The sequence below is a fragment of the Xyrauchen texanus genome, chromosome 44, assembly GCF_025860055.1.
Source record: "Xyrauchen texanus isolate HMW12.3.18 chromosome 44, RBS_HiC_50CHRs, whole genome shotgun sequence".
Classification (NCBI taxonomy): Eukaryota; Metazoa; Chordata; class Actinopteri; order Cypriniformes; family Catostomidae; genus Xyrauchen; species Xyrauchen texanus.
The window spans coordinates 23,830,790-23,855,119 of NC_068319.1; the positions used below are offsets into that span (position 1 = coordinate 23,830,790).

Consider the following 24,330-nt stretch of genomic DNA (forward strand, 5'->3'; position numbering starts at 1 on the left):
CTGAACTGATCCCTGGGAACAGAGTACTTGTTCGGAACTTCAAGGAAAAAGGTGGACCTGGGAAGCTTCGATCATTTTGGGAAGAACAAGTTTATGTCGTCACCAAGAGGAAGTACCAGGACAGTCCAGTATATGAAGTTCGACTTGAACATGGGAAAGGGAAAACAAGAATACTACACAGGAACCTACTGTTACCGTGTCACTACTTACCTGTACAGAGAGAATACTTACCTGGAAGACCTGAAAAAGAAAACAAGAAAAGAGGCGAGAATGAGAAAAAAATCGACACAGCAAAATCAAACATTCTGTGACAGTTCAGATGGTGAGGATGATTGGAAATGCCTGGTTGGAGTGCCAGTCGACAAGGAGAGTCGGAGCGCCAGAAATGGTTTACAGCCAAAACCTCCAGAACCTCATTCAGAAGACACGGTGATGCTGAACGATGCAGAACCCGAGGTGGAACGTGAACAAGGTGCAGGACAGGGAGAAGATGATGTGTCATTCTACAGAGAAGAGGCTGAAGAAACTGGTGATGCCGAAGAAAGTGATGGGGAGCCTCCTTCAACACCTGTCTGCAAAAGAGTATATCCTTTGAGAAACAGAAAACAAAAGAAAATGTTTACTTACCATACTCTAGGCCAGCCTAGTATCGAAGATGGGTAAACTGCTGAATTAAATCACAGTAATTAGTTCTAGTTAAAATGGTAAGAAGTTAAAATAAGACCAGAATAAGATTGAGTTCATATTTTTGTTTTAAAGAGAAAAAAGTTACCATAACATTCCAGAAGAAAACATAAAGTAAATCGTTTCAATGGTGTAAGGTTAGATTCCTTCAGTGAAAGTACAGATTCCTGTTGATAAACAGCGATGGTGGTAGAAGATCATGGTGCACAATGATGTTTGCTACAAACACACTGCATGGAAAAGGAGATACATGTTGTGTGTCGGGTGACAGTATAGCACGAGTACTAAAACTGTTGTATCACTGACTCCTACCAAAGAAATGATCTACGGGTAGATAACCAGCAATTTATTCTGAGAATGTCGGGACTACATTCTGTTTTGTAGGGGAGAATGTGGGGAAATCTAGAATATACATTGATAGAATAGTATAATTGTTATAAAATAATTGTGAGTTAAAAGCTAGACCCCCCCCCATGTAATAGTTTTTTGTCATTTCAGTTATTTGATTAATAATGGTTATTTAATTATTCAGTACCTGCATGTCAACTTGTAGTATACAGCTATGTGATGGGTGTCCAGTGGGTGGCAGTAAGCCAGAGGAATACCCCCGGAGAAAAACCTAGAAGAGGAAAAGAAAAGTTAGTTCATGCGAGGTTTGAACGGGACTATGAGTATTGAGTTATGTTGTACTGTGTGGTACGGAGCTGTTGCGAATGACGCTGGCTGAATAAAAGAACCCAACCAATTCACACGCTTGTTCATTCATTCAAGTGTGCTACATAAAGCAGAGCGACTCACAGCTCTCTAGTCAAATCTAACAGACTTACGACACCTCAAGAGAGACAGAGTGATTGAGCAGCAAAACAACAACACAAAAGCCTGCTGTGAAAATGTTGAGCCTGCATGGATTCCAGCCTTCCTTCAGACCATTCATGCCAATTGACTGTCCAGTGCACAGTCTGTGGCCACAGATCTCACCTCTTTACAGACACACAGACATACTGCAGGAGGTGAGGAGCAGCCTGGAGCAGCTGGAGAAACTTCAGCACAAGATCTTTGAGGAGATCCAGCAGACTTCACACTCGGAGGAGATCTACCCAGTCACCAGCACGATGGAGAAAGAGGGAGAAAGTGGCTTTGCGTTGACACTGGACACTAAAGACTTTTCTCCAGAAGAACTGTCAGTCAAACAGGTGGGCAGGAAGCTGCAGGTCAGTGGAAAGACAGAAAAGAAGCAGGAGGATGGGAAAGGCTCCTTCTCTCACACAGTGCAAGAGTTCAGACGGGTGTTTGATCTGCCTGAAGGAGTGAACCCTGAGACTGTCACCTGCTCCATGACTGATGGAAAGCTCTACATACGGGCACCAGTGAATCAGATATCTGAAGCACCTGAGAGGATGATCCCCATTGACTGTGCTGAAGCTGTGAAGACAGAAAACAACAGCACTGAAATACACAAGACTGATCAGCAATCCTGAAAGCACTGAACAGAAGCCGTGATGATCTCTAATGGACTGTGTGCTGCTATTATATTCAATATATGTGATTATCTTTAGTTTTATATCAATCTTCTTTCATTGTTGTTTTGTTGTCCTTTAGCAATGCTTAAAAAGTTTAATGCTTAAAATAAAAAATGTCATTTTTTATACAAATGTTTGGAAATATCCACATGGCAGTTTGAGCAGTCAGAAATACACAATCAGACTCTTTGTCAAGTTGACCAAGCCTAAATTTCTTTGAGTTTTTCATAGATGCTTTTATAAATGCTTTATTAACATTAAAAATAAAAAGGTTTAGTCAATAATGATGAATGCTGTTGTACATATGCATGAAACTTTATAGTTTTGGTACAGTTCATAATGATTTGTGAAAACAAACAATAAATAGATCTTTCTCACACTTTGTTGTGTTTATATTTATTACATTGATTTTTGATAACTTGGTTTAAACTTATTTACAATCTACCGAGCAACATGAGTCACAAAACATATTTTTAAACTCATTATTGAACAACAAATTTTATTGTAAGCTACAACGTCCTGATAAAGAAAAGCCATCAAAATATTTCTTGAATGAATAAAATAATTAATACATGGAATTAATTGAACAAATATTTGTATTATGACTGGTGAATTGGTATAAACAATTTTGCCCCCTCAACTTACATAATCTTACAAGAAGTTTAAAAGAAATGTCAGCAGTGATATTTTCTTTAAAGTACAGTATGGTTATTTTTTTTACTTGAAAGTTAGATATGTTAACATTAATTAATGGAATATGAACTAACATAAACAAACAATTAACGTTACAGTTACGACTGAACCTTTGGCGCCCTTAAAAGTTGGAACGAAAGGCTGCGTCAGTAGCAGGCGCTTACAGATGCTATGGGAACTCCCAGGAGTGATGATCTCTGAAGCTTGAATGGAATCTTATTGGCAGATGAGGCTTGGCGCTCCGACTCATATGTGCGTATGATCGTGGGCATGAAAACTGGAGAAAAGCACAATTTTGTCTGAATTTTTTGAGTGAAGAAGGTAGTCATCTCTCTGCCCCTTAACAGTGAGAAATTAGTGGTGCGACAAACTATTCTTGTTGCCTCCTTTCAGGGAATCCATAGGGTCATGTCTAGCTTATGATATGATGTCGAAATCTGGCCCATGACAACCCCTGAGTGTCTGAAGAGCCCCATTCAAGGGCCAGACATGAAGTTTCCACAGCTTCATCTGGAGATGCTAGGGAATGTTCAGATTTTCTCTCCTCAAGGGAATTTTTAACGGAGGAGCATCCAGCAGCTCTACTAGTTCTGGAAATCAATGGTGTTTTGGCAATTCCAGCGCATCCAACAGCCCGGATTCCCTGTCTTCTCAAACCTTGCACAACACTTGGGGGTAGTAAGCAAACAGGGGAAGACACTTACTTGCATTTCACTGGCGCTTTGTGAGCTAGGGCGTCCACGCCAAGTGGATCTTTAGTCATAGAGTACCAAAGGCAACAATGCGTCATCTCTGGGGATGCAAACAGGTCCACCTTGGCTTCCCTGAATACCTCCCAAGTCCTCTTAACTGTTTTAGGATGAAGTCTCCACTTCCCAATTCTGAATCTTTGATGCAAGAGCAAATCTGTCCCACAGTTCATCTGAACGGAGGATGTATCTCCAGGAGATGAGCCACGCTCCAGATGAAACTATGCCAGGCCAGTAGTGTCTGTACAAATCATAGAGAGAAAGCATTGCATGTCTGCCTGAAAGGCTCTCAGAGCCAAGAGGACTCCAGGCGATTCTAGGTGATTTATGTGCCACAGTACTTGCACACCACTCCAGGTGCCAAAGGCCAAACAATCGTTGCACAGGGCACCCAAGCCCAAATTGGACACGTCCATTGTGACAGCTGTGCATCTGAGCGCTTGGACCAGCTCAACATCTCTCTGATAGAACAAGGTCATTCTCCAAATTACGAGTATGGCTACACAGTGGCGCGTCACAAGGAAACACAAGTGACAGTTTAGCCACATATGACGTGGTACTCTCAGCTGACCCAGCACTAAAGATGCCACATGTACAACAAAGCTAGAGTGGTAAAGGCGGCCACGACCAGGGGTTGCGTTGATCAAAAATTCTCCATCATTTGCAGATTATTTTAAACATTGACAGATAATACTAAATGTTTCGGTTATTTTGATCTATCTATCTATCTATCTATCTGTCTATCTGTCTATCTGTCTATCTATCTATCTATCTGTCTGTCTGTCTGTCTGTCTGTCTGTCTATCTATCTATCTATCTATCTATCTGTCTGTCTGTCTGTCTGTCTGTCTGTCTGTCTGTCTGTCTGTCTGTTTAAATACAAAAATAAACACAGTTTTGTCCGGTGAGTCAGTTTATCCAATGTTGAATGCACGTTATAGCGCATAGCGAACGTTGTAACAGTATTTTTGTATGTGTTGCTCATCCATCATTGCAAAACTACTGAAAAAAACTCTACAACAAATAAATAAATTGATTAAATAACCATTCAGAAACTTCCTGGTTAATTCTCAAAGTTGTTACTTCTGACATAGTCTCTCCCTCGTCTGACTCCGGTTCAAACAGATAGTGCTGAACACCACTATTTTCACTGTCAGTCAATTGCTTATGATGTCTAGTTATCCGAAACAGAGATGTCAAATCTCCGCCCTATTCTGGATACGGGGCGGGGAGCACCATCTCATTTGCATAAAACACACACACACACACACACACACACACACACACACACACACACACACACACACAGCTATTTATTATTGTCATTTTCAACATGGTATAATAAATGATCTGTGGGCTATTTTGAACTGAAACTTCACAGACACATTCTGGGGACACCAAAGATTTAAATGACATCTTGTGAAAAGGGGCATATTAGGTGCCCTTTAAGTAAATTCAGCTTATGTTCATTTTATGTCAGCATAAGTAGAAATCCTTTGTTAGATATACACAAATGTATCAGTTCACTTAACTTTATTAACTTAAAAAGATTGATTCCCCAAAGAAGTGCAGATAAAGCTGCACATCAGCGACCCAAATTCACATAAGCATGCATAATTACATGTATTGATCAGATCCAACTTCATCAATGGGAGCAGTAATCACACTAATCACCCTAAAGTTAAAAAGTAGGTAAAGGAAGGAACCTATTTGAAATAAATGGTCTATAATCTTAAAAACATGATTAGATTTAACTTAGCTTTTAAAAAGTTAAATGAGCAGCTTATGAGCACTAAGAAATACCTCTTAACCAGACGTGGGTAGTAACCAGTGTTGGGTGTTATTAATTACTGTAAATAAATAGCTTTTAGTAATTGAATTACAGTTACTTCTGATGTAATTGTGTTACATATTGTATAGACTATAGAACAATTCTATATAAAACAATAGTGAATTTAAAATCAAAATGTAATGTCTAATATTAAAATAAATGTTTTCTAATTTAATGCAGCCCCTGAAAATGTTCATGAATAATTCATTTGATTTTATATGATTTATTTGAAAGAAATAAAAGAACAGTTTCATGTTTATCCTTGTATTTTTCATCTGGTCGAGGTTGATAAAGGGTTAAGAATTAATAATAAGTAATGCAATTACTTTTCAGACAGAGTAATTAGTACAGTAGTCTAATTACACTGTGGAAGATGTAATTAGTTTTTAGTAATGAATTCATTTTTTAGAGTAACTTACCCAACGCTGCTAGTAACACACTACATTTACTCTGTTACATTTACTTGAGTAAGTTTTTGTGGAAAAATATACTTTTATTAGTATATTTAAAGGTGGGTACTTTTCAATCTTACTCAAGGAAAATTGTTATGAAAATGTTTTACTTTTACTTCGTTACAGTGGGCGTTACATTACTGGTTTTAATTTAATAAGTGTAAATAAATGCAGAATTTATTAAAAAGACTTTAATGACAGCAGAACTTCACATGGAGTCGAGTCCATCACTGTTGCAGCAGCAAGCACACCAAATAAACATTTTCTTCAGCTCAACACCATGAAAAAGAGTACTTTTGTCATGCAGTGCCTTCATTTTAAACCAAGACATGGTTTATGACCTCAGTTTATAAGTATACATTTTTATATCAGTGTTGCATTATGTCAGTTCCTAAATCAAATGTAAACATTGGATTAAGTGCACATGTCTTGTGCTTCTATGGATCACGTGCTTGACTTCTGGAGCATGAGCTGACAGTATGTCTGGGACAGATGCAGCGTGTTTTTCTCATGAGCTCTGAACTTAAATACGCATAATACGCTTTCAAACACAGAGATAAGGTGTAGTTTACCCTTAGTGTACACAACTATGATCAAAATTATTTAGACACTGATCTAAGAATACATACAGGACTTTAAAATAGTGTCAGTTGGCTTCAATAAAGCGTGATCTTGCGTTTTTTTTTTTTATTCAACATTACAAATAATTGGTCCTGTGGGACATTATTCACGTTTTTCACCAGAATTATTAGAAACTGGTTTACAAACTTCTCTTCTAATTGACAGGTTCATCCAAAAGTGACAAGCGGCCTTAAAGTGATGGTTCAACCATAAATTAATGTGCTGTCATTATCTCCCGCCCTCACGTTGTTCCAAACCTGTGTGACTTTGTGTATTTTGTTGAACCCAAAAAAGATATTAGACATTAAGTGAGAGACCGACAGTCTCAGTCACCATTCCCTTTTAATATATGGAGGAAAAAACCTGCAGTGACAGTAAATGGTGACTATAAGGCTAACGGTCGTCTGACTTCTCTTTAATTTATTGCATTGAAGAAAGTCATATGGTTTGATTCAACACAAGGGTGTATGATGACAATTTCCATTAATAATAATAATAATAATAATAATAATAATAATAATAGTATATACACTGTAATACTTGTTAAATATGTATTATGTAATGGAATATTGGGGAGTAATCGTCCATTATGTTTTATGTGGAAGTAACTAGTTACTCGCTACTTGAGTCTTAATTTAATTAATTACTTTCTTACTCATGAGTCATTTTTTACATTACTATTTTTCTTCTACTTGAGTAATAATTTATTTAAAGTAATTGTACTTTTACTTGAGTAAAGATTTTGGGTTCTCTACCCTCCTCTGCTCTTAAATATGAGTGACAACTACACACCAAATATTGATTTTGTTTATGTTTACTACACTTTGTATGAAGTTACTTGATAAGTCAAACTTATTCATGGAATAATTTTTTTAAATATCCTCACGTGTGTGTGTTTGTCAGTTCAAGCTGTCATGTGGGTATTTCCAGACATTTGTTTAAACGTAGTGAGAATAAAAACAAGGAAATATTTACTTGTATTTTTGCATTATTAAAATCTCATTTATTCAAAAACATATTGCATCGTGCAAAAAATTATGTGCATATTGCTAAAGGAGAATCAAACAATTGAAAGAAGATTGATATAAAACTAAAGATAATCACATATATTGAATATAATAGCAGCACACAGTCCTTTAGAGATCATCACGGCTTCTGTTCAGTGCTTTCAGGATTGCTGATCAGTCTTGTGTATTTCAGTGCTGTTGTTTTCTGTCTTCACAGCTTCAGCGCAGTCAATGGGGATCATCCTCTCAGGTGCTTCAGATATCTGATTCACTGGTGCCCGTATGTAGAGCTTTCCATCAGTCATGGAGCAGGTGACAGTCTCAGGGTTCACTCCTTCAGGCAGATCAAACACCCGTCTGAACTCTTGCACTGTGTGAGAGAAGGAGCCTTTCCCATTCTCCTGCTTCTTTTCTGTCTTTCCACTGACCTGCAGCTTCCTGCCCACCTGTTTGACTGACAGTTCTTCTGGGGAAAAGTCTTTAGTGTCCAGTGTCAACGCAAAGCCACTTTCTCCCTCTTTCTCCATCGTGCTGGTGACTGGGTAGATCTCCTCCGAGTGTGGAGTCTGCTGGATCTCCTCAAAGATCTTGTGCTGAAGTTTCTCCAGCTGCTCCAGGCTGCTCCTCACCTCCTGCAGTATGTCTGTGTGTCTGTAAAGAGGTGAGATCTGTGGCCACAGACTGTGCACTGGACAGTCAATTGGCATGAATGGTCTGAAGGAAGGCTGGAATCCATGCAGGCTCAACATTTTCACTGCAGACTTTTGTGTTGTTGTTTTGCTGCTCAATCACTCTGTCTCTCTTGAGGTGTCGTAAGTCTGTTAGATTTGACTCGAGAGCTGTGAGTCGCTCTGCTTTATACTGAGTGTTCAGCAACACCAGCAACTTCATGAACTTTCCAGGTTGTTTCACATTCCTCCACTGGGGCGCAGCAAAGAGAGAGTGGATGACGTCACTCCAGTCACTTTCTCTTTCTGAGAGATGAGGCTTCAACAATCATCTATGTAGTATCCTGAGTCACCACTAGGTGTCATTGTATTACAAGTGTTGCGTTCTATCCTGAAAAAGTCAGTTGAAGAAGATGTGCCATGCGGGATGTAGGCAGTGTTTATGTCTGTTGCTGTGCTGTTGCAAATAGAAGTAAAGAAACCCTTCAACTCTATATTCATGTAGTAGTCTTTATTGTAGTGATTCATAGTGAAGATGCTACAATCTATATGTTGCTTTCTAAGTTTACAGATGTTGGAAAAGAATGTGTTGAAGAATGAGTTTTTGTAAAAGCATGGAAGAATCATTGTGTCATTTATGATGGTCAAATTTAACTAAATCTCTTCTAGCTCATAAAACTTTTTGTAATGAGATTGTCTCTTCAATACAAACTCTGAAACGAACCAATAATGTCGGAATTATGTCTACTGTTTAAAATTATGAATCTGTATTTGACATTGCATAAATGTTTTTGTTGTTGTTGTTTTTACTTATTTTTTAACTCTGTCTTTGGAGATACTTATTGTTGTCTGTTATTTCATTTTTTCTTTGCTTATGTTCAGTAAAAAGGATCAACATTGACTAAACTGACTTACCAGCCATAGCTGTATTTATTTATTTATTTTATAACAGTACGTGAATGTTTGAGGCCTTTCACATTGTACCGTAATAATAAAAAAATATTTAAAAAATTATTTTAAAGATTCTGTATTTTTAAGATTAAGATGAGGGATCAATATCACTAAGCAAACTCAGTAACTAGGAATAATATATATATATATATATATATATATATATATATATATATATATATATATATATATATATATGTATGTATGGTGGGCCAAATATCTAAAAATTAAAGCTTTAAATAAAAATAAAAAATTCAATAAATAATGAGAAATTATTTAAACTATTAAACATTTAATGCATCATTAAATCAATAAATGTATTCCATGAATTGTATTTTCTAGCTTTGCATGCATTTTAAATCTAGCATTAGCTTTCAGTTGATTTTTATTTATGCACAAGCTTTGCACTTTTAGTAAATTTTACACAAAGGTGTTTTTGAGTTTGTTGCGGTTGGTTGAAACAGCTCGTCAACACAAACTCTCGGGAAAACAAAGAACTTCACGTGAGTGTATTAAAGTCTTAAAAAGGGTCCTGAGCGCAATCACCGAACTGAATCTTAAATAAATAAACAAATAGGTACATATACATTTCAATCCTTATATTTTCTTTAATATGTAATAAATAAAATTCATATAAATATTTTCACATAATTTTAATTAAACCTGGTTAGGGAGTCAGATATAGAAAATGACTGGAGTGACGTCATCCACTCTCTCTTTGCTGCGCCCCAGTGGAGGAATGTGGAACAACCTGGAAAGTTCATGAAGTTGCTGGTGCTGCTGAACACTCAGTATAAAGCAGAGCGACTCACAGCTCTCGAGTCAAATCTAACAGACTTACGACACCTCAAGAGAGACAGAGTGATTGAGCAGCAAAACAACAACACAAAAGCCTGCTGTGAAAATGTTGAGCCTGCATGGATTCCAGCCTTCCTTCAGACCATTCATGCCAATTGACTGTCCAGTGCACAGTCTGTGGCCACAGATCTCACCTCTTTACAGACACACAGACATACTGCAGGAGGTGAGGAGCAGCCTGGAGCAGCTGGAGAAACTTCAGCACAAGATCTTTGAGGAGATCCAGCAGACTCCACACTCGGAGGAGATCTACCCAGTCACCAGCACGATGGAGAAAGAGGGAGAAAGTGGCTTTGCGTTGACACTGGACACTAAAGACTTTTCTCCAGAAGAACTGTCAGTCAAACAGGTGGGCAGGAAGCTGCAGGTCAGTGGAAAGACAGAAAAGAAGCAGGAGGATGGGAAAGGCTCCTTCTCTCACACAGTGCAAGAGTTCAGACGGGTGTTTGATCTGCCTGAAGGAGTGAACCCTGAGACTGTCACCTGCTCCATGACTGATGGAAAGCTCTACATACGGGCACCAGTGAATCAGATATCTGAAGCACCTGAGAGGATGATCCCCATTGACTGTGCTGAAGCTGTGAAGACAGAAAACAACAGCACTGAAATACACAAGACTGATCAGCAATCCTGAAAGCACTGAACAGAAGCCGTGATGATCTCTAAAGGACTGTGTGCTGCTATTATATTCAATATATGTGATTATCTTTAGTTTTATATCAATCTTCTTTCATTGTTGTTTTGTTGTCCTTTAGCAATGCTTAAAAAGTTTAATGCTTAAAATAAAAAATGTCATTTTTTATACAAATGTTTGGAAATATCCACATGGCAGTTTGAGCAGTCAGAAATACACAATCAGACTCTTTGTCAAGTTGACCAAGCCTAAATTTCTTTGAGTTTTTCATAGATGCTTTTATAAATGCTTTATTAACATTAAAAATAAAAAGGTTTAGTCAATAATGATGAATGCTGTTGTACATATTTAAACATAAGCAAGATACTTTAAAGTTTTGGGACAATTCATAATTATTTTCATACAAAAGAACAACAAATAAATAAACATTTCTCACACCTTCTAAAGGACTGTGTGCTGCTATTATATTCAATACATGTGATTAACTTTATATCAATCCTAATTCAATATCGTTTAATTCTGCTTTAGCAATTTGCACATATTTTTTTGTATGATTCAATATATTTTAGCATATATGAGATTTAAAAAACACTTACAGTTACATACTTCCTTATTTTTATTCTCCCATTTAACCAAATGTCAGAAATATCCAACAGGCAGCTTGTACGTGCGCGCATGTGTGCGTGAGGATATTTAAAAACATAATGCCATTAATCTTTCTGTTTAGAACTTAACTTCGTACAAAGTGTAGTACACATAAAATACATTACAAATATTTGGCGTGACCACGCTATGCTTTTAATGGGCCAAACCATCTATTGCAAGACCCCTTGTTCTACTTCTGTTCTTTTCTGTTCATTATTTAGCAAAATATTTCCTATTGACACACTAAAGCAAAAGATATAAAATAACATCTACTCTTTTAGATATATATACACAAATGTGTAAAATTTTTGTACAATTATTTTACACAACTTGTAAGATAATAATAATAAAAAAACATTACATAAAAAAACTAAACAAAAACTAAATTGGAAATGTGACATTTTTTGTCCAGTTTTGATTTACCTCTGTAACTCTTTGGCCAATAAATCAATTGAGAATAATGGCTAAAACTGTATGTTAATAAATATAAAAATCACTGAAATATGCTGCACAAAGTGTCAGACTGAATGATCAGTAAAGTTGGGTATGCAGAGCAGCAGGTGCTACACAGAATAGCACAACATTGGCAGACTTTCCCCATGCCACATCTAACTCAATACATGGAATAATTGTGTCTTTTTGTGATGTTTAGGAAAATTATTATCTAACCTACTTCCTCATTACTTTGACATGTTCTCTATACTTAAATGTGTGATTTAATTGTTAAAGTAATAAACATTACTGTATGTTTACATTTCTTCTTCATTACACGGTATATCTGTCTTAGCACCATCAAGAAAACTGTGAATGTATCACAGTTCAGATGGTTTGACATGTTGTTCAAACACACTGTAAATGTGTGTTGGATTTACTTAAAATATATATGTGTCACTTTTGCATCACGCTTTTTAAAGGGGATATATTGTGCAAAATTCACTTTTACATGTTGTTTGAACATAAATGTGTGTTGACAGTGTGTGTACACAACCACCCTATAATGATAAAAATCCACCCAGTCCTTTTTTTAATTCCCATTAATCATAAACATTGTCTCAGAACAACCCATTCGCAGATTCTGTACAAAGTGACGTCACTTTGTACAGGCCCTGCCCACTACTGTTGATGGACACTGCCGAAGGACATGTTTGTGTGTGTTGTTTCGTTATAGCGCATAGCAAACGTTGTAACAGTATTTGTGTGTGTGTTGCTCATCCATCATTGCAAAACTGCTGAAAAAAACTCTACAACAAATAAATAAATTGATCAGATAACCATTCAGAAACTTCCTGGTTCATTCTCAAAGTTGTTACTTCTGACATAGTCTCTCCCTCGTCTGACTCCGGTTCAAACAGATAGGGCTGAACACCACTATTTTCACTGTCAGTCATATTACTTATGATATCTAGTTATCTGAAACAGAGATGTCAAATCTCCGCCCTATTCTGGATACGGGACGGGGAGCACCAGCTCACACACACACACACACACACACACACACACACACACACACACACACACACACACACACACACACACACACACACACACACACACAAACAGCTAATTTTTATTCCCACCAAAAAATTGGCATTTTCAACATGGAATGATTTCAACATAAATGATCTGTGGGGTATTTTGAACTGAAACTTCACAGACACATTCTGGGGACACCAAAGATTTAAATGACATCTTGTGAAAAGGGGCATATTAGGTGCCCTTTAAGTAAATTCAGCTTATGTTCATTTTATGTCAGCATAAGTAGAAATCCTTTGTTAGATATACACAAATGTATCAGTTCACTTAACTTTATTAACTTAAAAAGATTGATTCCCCAAAGAAGTGCAGATAAAGCTGCACATCAGCGACCCAAATTCACATAAGCATGCATAATTACATGGATTGATCAGATCCAACTTCATCAATGGGAACACTAATCACCCTAAAGTGTTTTCACCCTAAAGGGACTTTTTTTAAAATCCCCCTTTTCCCAATTTGGAATGCCAAATTCCCACTACTTAGTAGGTCGTCACAGTGGCGCGGTTACTCACCTCAATCCGGGTAGTGGAGGACAAGTATCAGATGCCTCCGCATCACGTGGCTTGTTGTGCATAACACCACAGAGACTCACAGCACGTGGAGCCTCATGCTACTCTCCGCGATCCACACACAATTTACCACACGTCCCATTAAGAGCAAGAACCACTAATCGTGACCACGAGGAGTTTACTCCATGTGACTCTTCCCTCCATATCAACCAGGCCAATTTGGTTGCTTAGGAGACCTGATTGTAGTCACCCAGTATGCCCTGGATTCTAACTTGCGACTCCAGGGTTGTAGTCAGCGTCAATACTCACTGAGTTACCCAGGCCCGGATGGTGACTTAACACAAAGCAACTAATTACAGTAAAATAACAGCAATAATAATAAAACAAGCTTAAATCTGTATGAATTCTTAATAACAGCTAATTAAAAGCCCCAATGAGTTCCTTTTGACCAAACAAACTTGCTTAAATTATTCAAGCGCACCGGCTTATGGGTGTTCCCCACAACTTGATCGTTTGAGTTAATAGTACTTCAATATTTACTTTTATGGATTGTAATCCAAAGAATTTCAAGGATCTAATAATTATTCTTTTACTTTATGTATATCTCTCTAAGTTCACGTTATAATAAATATTTTGTGTTGTACACATTCATGCATATTAATTAAAGCTATAAATGTTATAAAAATGTACTTTTCAGAGTAGAAGCGATTTATTTTCTTATGTTATGCTTGTTGAGCCAACTAATCACATTTAACAGGTTCTTAAATAGAGTTTTACTTTTATTTATTAGCCTACAATTTCAGAAAATACCATAAACCTGATGTCCTGAATTCTAAAAAACACCATAAAACCGTAAGCCTACATTGGGTCCGTGTGGCAGGGCGGAGGGCGGGGCCGGGTTGTGATCCTACCCACCCAGTCCCGCCCTCTGCCCTGTGACAGTCAGTTAGTATCTGTAACAGATACACTACTGTGTTTATGATTCTTCAAAACATTGATAAATGTTACCTACACACATGATAATGACATAATAATCTGTTTTTTATGGAAAACAAATGCTGTGCATACAGATTATAGAGACGAACACAATGGACTGTTTGTGAGCCAGTTTTTTTTTTTTTTAGAATAACAAAAGATAAGGTATGCAAATGACGTTACCATTGCTGCTCACCTCAACCAATCAACATTGAGAAGAAACACTAGCAGGAAATTAGTCATCTGAGTGAAGCAGTTCCAAAAAAAGCCTGAACAAGCAAATGGTTTCCCATAAATGGAATGACTGCTTTTTGGAATTTTAACATTTGATCACCTGATGTTGATGGAAAGTCTGCATTATGTATGACAGAAAAATAAATACCTTACAATGAGACTAGATGGGGTATTATATAATATTTGAAAGTGTCTTATTAAAAAGATAACACAAAACAACCATGATCTAAACCATATATTGTGACAGTGTTGAAATGTTTAGTTCTACAGTCACCAAGTGTTGTTTATGATTTGAAGGTAATTTGAGTGTTCCAAGAAACAATACAGATTCTTCAGTTACTTTTACTGTTATCTTCACTGTTATTTTCTAAATGTACAGGGTGCGCGCAGGTAACTAAGTTCTTATGTAAGTGCATAAGGTGGGTCGGCTTATCGGTTCAATAGGGATAGCCTTTCTCTGGCGAGGCGCCATGTAAACAAATACGGAAGATTGTAAAAAATGACGTGGACGGGGATTCTGACATTGTCATTGTGGTTACCACGTCACAACATTCTTTTTAAGCTCCGGCTCCTAACTATAAGGAAGGAGGAAGTTTTACAGCAGTCATGTGCCTTAAAAGAACTGGTGCAGTGAATGAATCTAGTCTTTAACTGAAAATACGTTTGTGAAACACTGACAGGATTACGATCAGATCTGAATATGGCGAAAACAGGTAAAACTGACTCGGTCAAATAAGTTTTATAAATAAATACAGTTTAAATTAAAAAGTAAATGTATAAATAATTTATATTTCTGCCATTTAATTACCTTTCGACTTTGACATTTACAGAGCAAACTATTGTCATCGAATGTGCGCGCGAGTTACGCAGAGTTGGAGATCTGTTGAACTGGAAATACAAATTACTGGAACTCATCGTAGCACTGAAGAAATCAGAAAAAGACGGTAAAAGCTGAAAAATACAATATTTGAAAGCTGTGACATTAACCTATACGCTGCCGATTTAGACACGCGTCTGAAGAGGATTTCCAACGACATGTGAGTCGTCTTCCAAAAACAACAACAACAACATATTAACACGGAGAATTATGGCAGATATGAAGAATCGGAGACCCTTGTGGACATAGAAACACAACGGGACATAATTTGTGCACTTAACATTCTGGCCATGTTTATTTCTGGAGTGCACAAGATGCCTGAGAGAGGAGTTTTGGACTGTGTTGAGGAGGGTCTCCATCCATCCATTCATCCATCGATCCATCGTCAAATATCGCAGAGCTCATTCTATTACACTGGACATAATTTCCTTATAAACAGCACTATGCACGCAGGGAGCATTGACCTTTCTGATTAAACTCTTGCTGGGTGAAAGCTGGGGCGCATATGATATTATTTTTTTTTATCTTGTGTATTATATATATATTGCCTTTGTTAAAATGTAACAAATTTGCAAAAATGTAGCTATACTGCCATTTTCATTATGACATGGGTACTGTAAGTGTATGAATAAGCACAATAATGCACTGCTAATTGTGAACTGTAGCTATATCTGACTTGGATGTTATTTGTTTTCTGAAACCAATTAAAATGTAACTAAAACGGCAAAAAAGAAATTCCCTGCTTATATTATCTTTGACTGCATCACACATAATTAATTGTGTTCTGATAATCTGTCCTACCTCCGTGTTGTTGGTAGAATGGGCTACCTTGCCTTAAAAATCACGAGTTTGGGTGAAAAAAATGTAAGTAAAATCTTGCTGAATAATAACAATTAGATATAGTATTTTATTGTAAAACATTTTTTTTTGTTTTAAATCTCTCAATAATTAATCTGTATTGTCTGTGATAAAAAATATAGGCTACGCTCAGAGGTGTAGTGGTAAAAAAAGAGGTGGGTAAACTATAAATTCTGGTGGACCACGACGTGGTCACCCGGTAAGGTGGGCCACTGCCTACCGGTGTATGTGTATCCTGATGACATCGCTATAGGCTATCATTTGATGGTACTACCAAGGGTATTACTGGTTGTTCCCTCATCATAGGTCACACAATCACTATTCAATTCATACATTAATCTAAGTTCTTGTTAAAGAGACCCAAGAAGGAATAATATGGTTGAAATCTATAAAGTTTACTAAATGACAAAACAGAGAGAACAAAAATATTTAAGAGAGATAGAGAGGGAGGCTTATATCCAGGGCTTCCAATGCAATGCACTTGTACATAATGATTAGGGATTATTTTCATAGTCGATTAATCTGTTGAATATTTTCTCGATTAATCAATTATTTGTTTGGTCTATAATATGTCAGAACAATGTGGATCAGTGTTTCCCAAAAGCCCAGGAGGATGACGTCCTCAAATGTCTCGTTTTGTCCACAACTCAAAGATATTCAGTTTACTGTCACAGAGGAGAGAAGACACTAGAACATATTCACATTTAACAAGCTGGAATAAAATAATTTTTTACTTTTGTCTTAAAAAATGACTCAACCTATAATTGATTATCAAAATAGTTTAGACTGCTTGAGGTTGTTTCATTGAAGGTAACTCAGGAGGATACATTCTGTGAATCCAGCTACACTTTCCCCTAAAAGCATTTAGACACTTAAACCACACCAGAGACTATTTAGCAGAAAAGGGCTACTAGCTACTATAAAAATAAATGGGAGAAATTAAAATGCCCAACAGTCACCGGATGTAGAAACCAAGTCCCGCCTTACAGGTAAAAGAGACAAATCTCCTTTTACATACAGATATCGGCTGTCAATCAACTCGAGAATGCGCGTGTGCATTAAATATACGGGGTAAAACAGCACAATTTATGATTCCAGATTTATCAGATTTTACTGCTGTGTTGTCAGATTTTACTGCTGATTTCAAATATGTTCTTTGATAGTAATCTTGACCAACCGTTTTAGAGATTTCTGTGTTCCCCAATTCAAGTAGATACGAGCTGCACTTTCATAACAGGAAATAGCTTCCCGAGGGCATTCCAAAGATGGCTGCCAGTGGACTGACTTGCTGGAAAGACTTTTGCCACAATTCAAATATCTGAATGTTCGTACTAAAAAAATTATTATTTTTTTTTAAACCTAGAGTTCTGACAAACTTGCCGCAAATTTCCCACTCATTATTTTCACATGCAAATGAGCTTGTGATTTGCCGCAAATGTTTGCCAGAATTGTAGAGTGACAATGAATAGTTTGCCACAAAGCTCATTTGCATGTGAAAATGAGTGGAAAATATGCAGCAAGTTGGTGAGCTCTCTAGACATTTGTAAGGGTGTTTTTGCATTAGATACATTTTAAAAGCAAGTGTCATTTAGTTTTTTTTTTAAACTGCACAAGCACACTTTAAGAAAATAATTTGACATACATGCGTGTATATATATATATATATATATATATATATATATATATATAGGACTCCAATAATAATACAATTTATAAACAATAATAAAAAAAGAATAAAAACCAATCATCTTTGGTCAATTTCTGGTTGTCCAATATAAATGGAACTTCACACACTTAAAAATTAAACCGTTAAATGTCTGCAAAAACATCTAAGAAAAGTGAAGTTAGATCTGACATAATTTATTGCATTCCATTTGGTTTGATCATTTTGTGACATTAATACTTTTTTACAAGTCCAAATTATTTTTGGGAGGACTGTGCATGATTGTACTGAAAGACCAATAAACACTTTTGTCATTATTTCAGCCTCACAAAATTGCCTATATTTAATACTATATAACAGTGTTGATTGCATTATAATACCAAATTCATCCATAGTTTACCATACTAGCAGTCATGAATGTTTAAAAATAAAATGTCAACTTATTTCTTGAACTAAACATCTAAAGAATACAGCTAAAAAAAAATGAGGACAGTTAATATTCATGTCTACCAGGCACTTTGATAATTCTTTATTATATGGTAAAAAGCAGATGTATAAATCGGGGCATCCATTCCAAACTTCTCTACTTTTACAGCTCAGTAAGTATTGTGCACTAACAATAAAACAACATGATCAAACATCTGCTTAAACTCAGTTAGGAAGGGTATGTCCCTGTCCCATTCTTTACCCAGCCTCTTTCAGGACAGGAGACAACCAATAAACACCAGACATGGCAAACCATGACAGATGATTGAGAGAAATACTGAGCTAATAGCTAAAGAAAGGAACAAAATAAACATGTTTAAATGATTGTATACAAATTTGAAAAATAGTGAGAGGATTATGAAATTAACAAAACCATATGTAAGAGACAGTAACTTAAATACAATGACAAAAATAGAATGGCCTCAATAATACACGCCGTCATTTATTTTGGGCCACTGCAAGCTCTAATAGTGTTTTGCCATTCTCTTGAAATTAATTAAACTCATGAGGCAACTTAAGTCTTGAGGTTGGACTTAGGGTATATAAGAGAGCACATTTTCTTGTGGTGTATTACGGCCGAAATACTCTTCGCAAGAACGTGAACGCAGATGCAAGCGCTTGACCACCACATTGTCAACTTGTGGTCCGGCATTCTTGCGTTACCGTGGTGGGAACAAACCTCTGTACTCAAGGGGGCGATATATTTACCTTCAAAAGTCTGTGCCATTAGTCTAGATGTGTTCATATTTTCGTAAGTTCCTTAAATTTATGCCCCACCATTACAGTTGACTTGAAAGAGAATACTCACTATAGAAGTGGACATCTCACACTCTCACTAAAGCTACCCTTGTGGCAACGTTTACAATGCAACACATACTTGAGTTATGTATTGCACTCTGACACATTTTGAAACAACTACAAACGAAATCAAGCTTGCATAGCTAGAAACAACTGCGTTCATGTACTTGTGTAGGGTATGTTTCAGGACCGTTCAGACCGAACGCATTCTTGCATTAAAAAAAGCTAGACACAGTGCAATGAATAGAGCAGAACTTAGGTGTCTCAGGACGCGTTTTTTAAAGCTGATGTTCTTTTTAGTTGCAGACAGCGCTCATGGGCGAGATGCTGAAAAACAGCGGGACGACGCCATCTAATGCATGCTTAAATAGAATAATTATTTAGAAAACACAGCATACTGATACAAAAATTTGTTCGGTGTGAACGGCTACTTAGGCTATAAAACTACAGCCACAAATTGTCACAAACTAGTAAGTAGAACCCAGTAGCTGTGAATCTTGGACTTTTGCAACATGATCCACACTTGAGAGATAAACTGGATTTCCTGATCAGTTGAACATAGAACAAAAAGGCTGTCTGTAAAATAACAATATCCATCAATGCTTTTAAGTTATACACATACTATACATAGGGCGGTGTGAAACGCCAAGCAAATGTCTTTGATTTAAAACTGATTTAGCACACATTAGAACATTGTTTTCTTTGAGCATTCTTGAAATGTGGAAATAAATTCTGGAATGAAGGCTAGCAAGGAAGTAGTCATGATACCTTTAAAAGCACTGGAGAGAAATGGATGCTTTCATTTCAGTCTTTTGAATTGTGAAATTATTTATTTTCTTTCAACTCAAGATCTTCCCAATTTCAGGTAGCAAAAGGTAATGGAACATTTCCAGTTGAATATTCAAAAGCAATCGAAAATGGACCTTTTCATTTCTTAACCATGTCAAGGAGAGGACACGGATCATCATGCCTAGGTATTCTGAAGTAGTGGCTGATCTCCTTATTGAAAGCTAAATGGAGACTGAGATTATAGTAGAATTATACCAGGATGTGAATTACAATTAGAGTCGTTGCCTAGTCAACTACAGAACCAAACAACTCTTTACAAATCACCTCCTTCAACACCCTCACTTTTGTTCTTACATGAACTCTGTTTATGATCTAAGTGCATGAACTAGAAGCCTCACAGTGAATTGCAATCATGTAGCAACTATTGGCCATGTAAAAGAAGACAGAGCAACACCTTTGTGAAGGTCAGAAATAGATCCGTGACTATAAGAAAAAGCTGTCTTTTGCAATGTTTCATCATCGCACTCAGCATCATAATCTCCTTCATAATTTGTATTACCATCACCAATATTATTCCGAATTAACCAAGCTTGGGGCCAGTGGTCTGAGTCAGATGCCATTAGCAGAAAGTTGAGTCCCTTTCTCACTACTCAAATGGAGGTTCATTTGGTGAAAGCAGCCACCACTGCCCACAACAGCTCGTTGGAGCCCGACTTGGCAGCCTCCCCCTCGGGGTCGAGATCCAGAAGCAACCGCACCCTTTTCATGGCCAGATCGTACTGGTCATCCAGAAGAGGAGCGAAGGCGTTTTCTAGAACATCAGAGGAATGTGCCAGAAACAGCAGGGCCAGCATGCGCTTATCCATCCGTTGGGGCTCATTTACCCATTTCTCCAGGACAGCTTCCTGGACCTTTCGCACCAGCCGCTGCTTGATTGTGTTGTTGGTGAGTGGGTGGGTGGTCATGTCAAAAAGCAGGAAGTTTTGTTTCTCAGTTGTGAGGACGCCCTTCTCCACCAAGTTCTTAGCCAAGCGCTCTCGCACATTTCGCAACTGATAGTGCAGCTTTAACGGATTCCATGTTTCACCTACAGAACATGAAAGGGGTCTCATGAGTGGCAAGAATAACTAGACAACACAACATGTTTTTTTGTTATCTACAGCACATTTAAATCAAGCACACAATCTTTGAATATTTTTCTAGACTAAAATCAACATGAACTCAAAATGGATCCCATGTACTTTTGATCAGGGTTCCCATGCTTTTTGACCTACTACTGTTTCAAGTCCTATTGGAAATACTAGAAATAACATCTTGACAAATTTTATTTGTATTGTTTTTTTTTTTACAAAGGCTACGCTCAAATTACTGTAAACTTTACTTCTCAAATATGTTTTATTGAAGCGCTTCTGCAAAATATATGCAACTTTTCAGCATATTACATTTTTTCAGTAGACCTGGCTTACCTATTGTGCCAACTATTACATGTTGGGTAAATATCACATCCCTAATTCTCAGTCGTTAATGATTTCTAAATAATGATTTTTGAGATGGGTGGGCGGATTTCCATTGGTGATTAGGATTCTTTTGCAAATGTAGGAGGCAGGTTTTTAGTCATAAACCACATCTCTGCATGAAAACCTGTAGGGCCCTATGAAATCTGTTTTATTAGTTTCCAAATTCCATTTTATTTTTCCAAAATTTTTTTGAATTCCATATTCAACAGTTTACTTTGATTTTTTTGATCAAATGAAGGTTTTTTTTATACAAATACTCACAACACAATCCAAAGTACAAGTTATTTTTGTCAAATTAAGTGCTGCACAACAGAGCATCACAAATGGGAGATATTGCTTACAACACAATTACTATTGATTTATTATTATACATATTGTTGTAATTACAGTGAATATTACATAAATATACAGTAGTGATGTTGTTTTTTTTTTTTCTAATTTAAATCTAGCTTTTATTTTGGCTGGAAAATTTGTGAAGCCCTTTTAGTTTCTGTGTTTTAGACGGTAGCTTCTCACCTCCAAAATAGCAGATTGCGGCATGACCCAGTGTGATTATTAATCTATACAAAGCTGCGATTTAATTAAATAAATATGTAGTCTGTATGTGCACGTGATGCACATGATGCCTGTATTTATCTGATTAAATTGCAGCCTTTGCGGTTTAATAATCACACTAGGACATATCTCGATTTTAATTTGTAAGATGAATGTTTACACGATGACAGTTGATTGTCAGATGGTATCAGTTTTCGGTATCAGAATTTTTTTAAAATGAGCACAGTTTTGGACCCTGATATCAGTATTGGGACGTCCCAAATTACATGATTTTTTAGGATTCTACTTATTTCTATAACTGGTCTTATAGTGCATGATTCAGCAATTCAAAATAAAAACTTTTTGTATTCATAATATTTTATCATAATGTAATAACTTGCACCACTTCTGAAATTAATGTCCATTTCAGATGTCGTTATGATTCCCTGTAACTCTTCAACCCAAGCACCTGGCTCCATTCTAAAGTTTCACAATCCAACCAATTCCTGATGGATAAAATCCCACTCTGTATCTCCCAAATTAGTATGGGTGGACCTAGTATATACATGTGCCAAACATTTTACTATAACTTACCACTTAGCAACTCAATCCAGCTTTGGACTGTCTCTGGCGGTTGGGTCTCTTTAATATGTTTCAATGCCTCGTCCAGCAACATATCTCCAGTAGGGGTATCAGATTTACATATAACCTGTTAAAGCATAAAGCATAGTGTTAAAGAATGAGAATGATCTGAAAAGAAATACCCCAGATTCACAGACCTTTCTGGTAAGCAGGCTTTTCCTCCTCATTCCAGATGCCTCCAATTGCAGACGTCCCCTTATAGCCAGCTCAATAAGCATACAACCTCTCAGTCCTGAAGAGATGCAATCATTCCAAAATGACGTGTAACCCTAAACAAGAAATAACAAAAATGTTATTCTAATAATCTGTAGACCTCATAATATATTTGTATTTTTATTTATATGCTCAATATGAAAAATTGGCACCCTTCCCTAAACTAAAAGGTGGTCAACATTTACAAGACAATGATGTCTGACATCAAAGTGTGAAATTATGTGAGATCATGGAGATAATTGAGCTCGTTGCACAGACCAGAAAGGCAGTTTAGCTTGTTCCAGTACACACTGTAAACTTAAAACTACTTGAGACATTTGCCTGTTTTTTTTCCACTAAAGCACGATTCGGACGCTCGATCGGGCTCGACCATAAGAGAGTCGTGAAGGTGTCCTGGATCAGTTGTTCAAAAGGCACTTAATCTCTCGTTTTAAAGGATTTATCTAGTCATCTTAACCAGACGCACCCTCGCAACCATTTGACTACCAAACAACGCCAAAGTTGCGTCAAACCTCTCGATCCTTCAGTCCGAGCAGCAGCACCTCTTCCATCAAAGTCAGTCGTGTCTCTTTGGAGTCTCCCTTGTCGTCTTCCTCCTCCTCTCCGCGGCGGGAGTCGAACTCATCTTCCCCGGGGCCTCTCTCCTTATCGGCGGCAGCGGCGGAACGCGAGGCCTCGGTCCGTCTCTGCACCAGGCCCGAGTTTCTCTGTGTTAAGGAAGTCATTTTTTACACAAGCCTAAAAACACCAGCGTGTTCAGCAGCCTTTCAATTACACATCAGCCGTCGCCGTTAATGACTATATTAGCACTGTTTCTGGCCCCTATAACTGTTTCATTAATATACTCTCTGTTGACGTGGATGTTTACATGCATCCGGGTCCGGGATGCTCCTCCAACTCCACTCTTGTTTCCTTAGTCAATATGGCGGACATTGATGACGCAATGACGCATATGATGTGACGCCAGCACCTTCTTATTCTATTTCTGTAAGAAATGCACACAGAAATACATATGTATAGGTTTGATAGACTATCTGGCTTAGTTGACAAAGCTGTTGTGAAGCAACAGAGTAATTCTTACTTTTTTAAACTACATCAATCTCTATCAAACTGGTGTATGTCTAACCTACTTATTCAAAGGCGTACAATTGTTAGTTTTATTTTACGATACTACTAAATATGTATAACTAGATAAATGGACCAGAGAACACTGAAGGTCCGAGCAAATATAAAAGGGTTCCTACAGTCATGGAAAACCTGATGATTTCAGCCCTGCATAAGTCCTAGAAATGAATGACTATTATTACTGTATGTATTATGTACATTCTGAAAGAGAATCTTGGTCTGTTCTCACCCCAAACCGATTGTATAACTTTTATGTGCTTTT

At 37.1% G+C, this 24,330-nt stretch overlaps 4 protein-coding genes across 4 annotated transcripts; 2 read left to right on the forward strand and 2 right to left on the reverse strand.

Annotated features, from left to right (window-relative positions):
• Nucleotides 1-1,513: 1,513 nt before the first annotated feature.
• Nucleotides 1,514-2,530, forward strand: LOC127637020 (heat shock protein 30-like). The gene has a single exon (XM_052117863.1). It carries the CDS (start codon nt 1,575-1,577, stop codon nt 2,160-2,162), a length of 588 nt encoding a protein of 195 aa, XP_051973823.1. The 5' UTR covers nt 1,514-1,574; the 3' UTR covers nt 2,163-2,530.
• Nucleotides 2,531-7,540: 5,010 nt separating this feature from the next.
• On the reverse strand, nt 7,541-8,366 carry LOC127637019 (heat shock protein 30-like). The gene has a single exon (XM_052117862.1). The coding sequence runs from the start codon at nt 8,303-8,305 to the stop codon at nt 7,718-7,720; it is 588 nt and encodes a 195-aa protein (XP_051973822.1). The 5' UTR covers nt 8,306-8,366; the 3' UTR covers nt 7,541-7,717.
• A 1,652-nt stretch (nt 8,367-10,018) lies between these two features.
• On the forward strand, nt 10,019-10,938 carry LOC127637016 (heat shock protein 30-like). The gene has a single exon (XM_052117857.1). The coding sequence runs from the start codon at nt 10,080-10,082 to the stop codon at nt 10,665-10,667; it is 588 nt and encodes a 195-aa protein (XP_051973817.1). The 5' UTR covers nt 10,019-10,079; the 3' UTR covers nt 10,668-10,938.
• A 7,232-nt stretch (nt 10,939-18,170) lies between these two features.
• Nucleotides 18,171-23,874, reverse strand: LOC127637046 (Golgi phosphoprotein 3-like). Its single transcript, XM_052117894.1, has 4 exons — nt 23,456-23,874; nt 22,868-22,999; nt 22,683-22,797; nt 18,171-21,124 (listed from the first exon to the last, which is right to left on the reverse strand). Exons 1-4 carry the CDS (start codon nt 23,666-23,668, stop codon nt 20,700-20,702), a joined length of 885 nt encoding a protein of 294 aa, XP_051973854.1. The 5' UTR covers nt 23,669-23,874; the 3' UTR covers nt 18,171-20,699.
• Between the last annotated feature and the right edge of the window lie 456 nt (nt 23,875-24,330).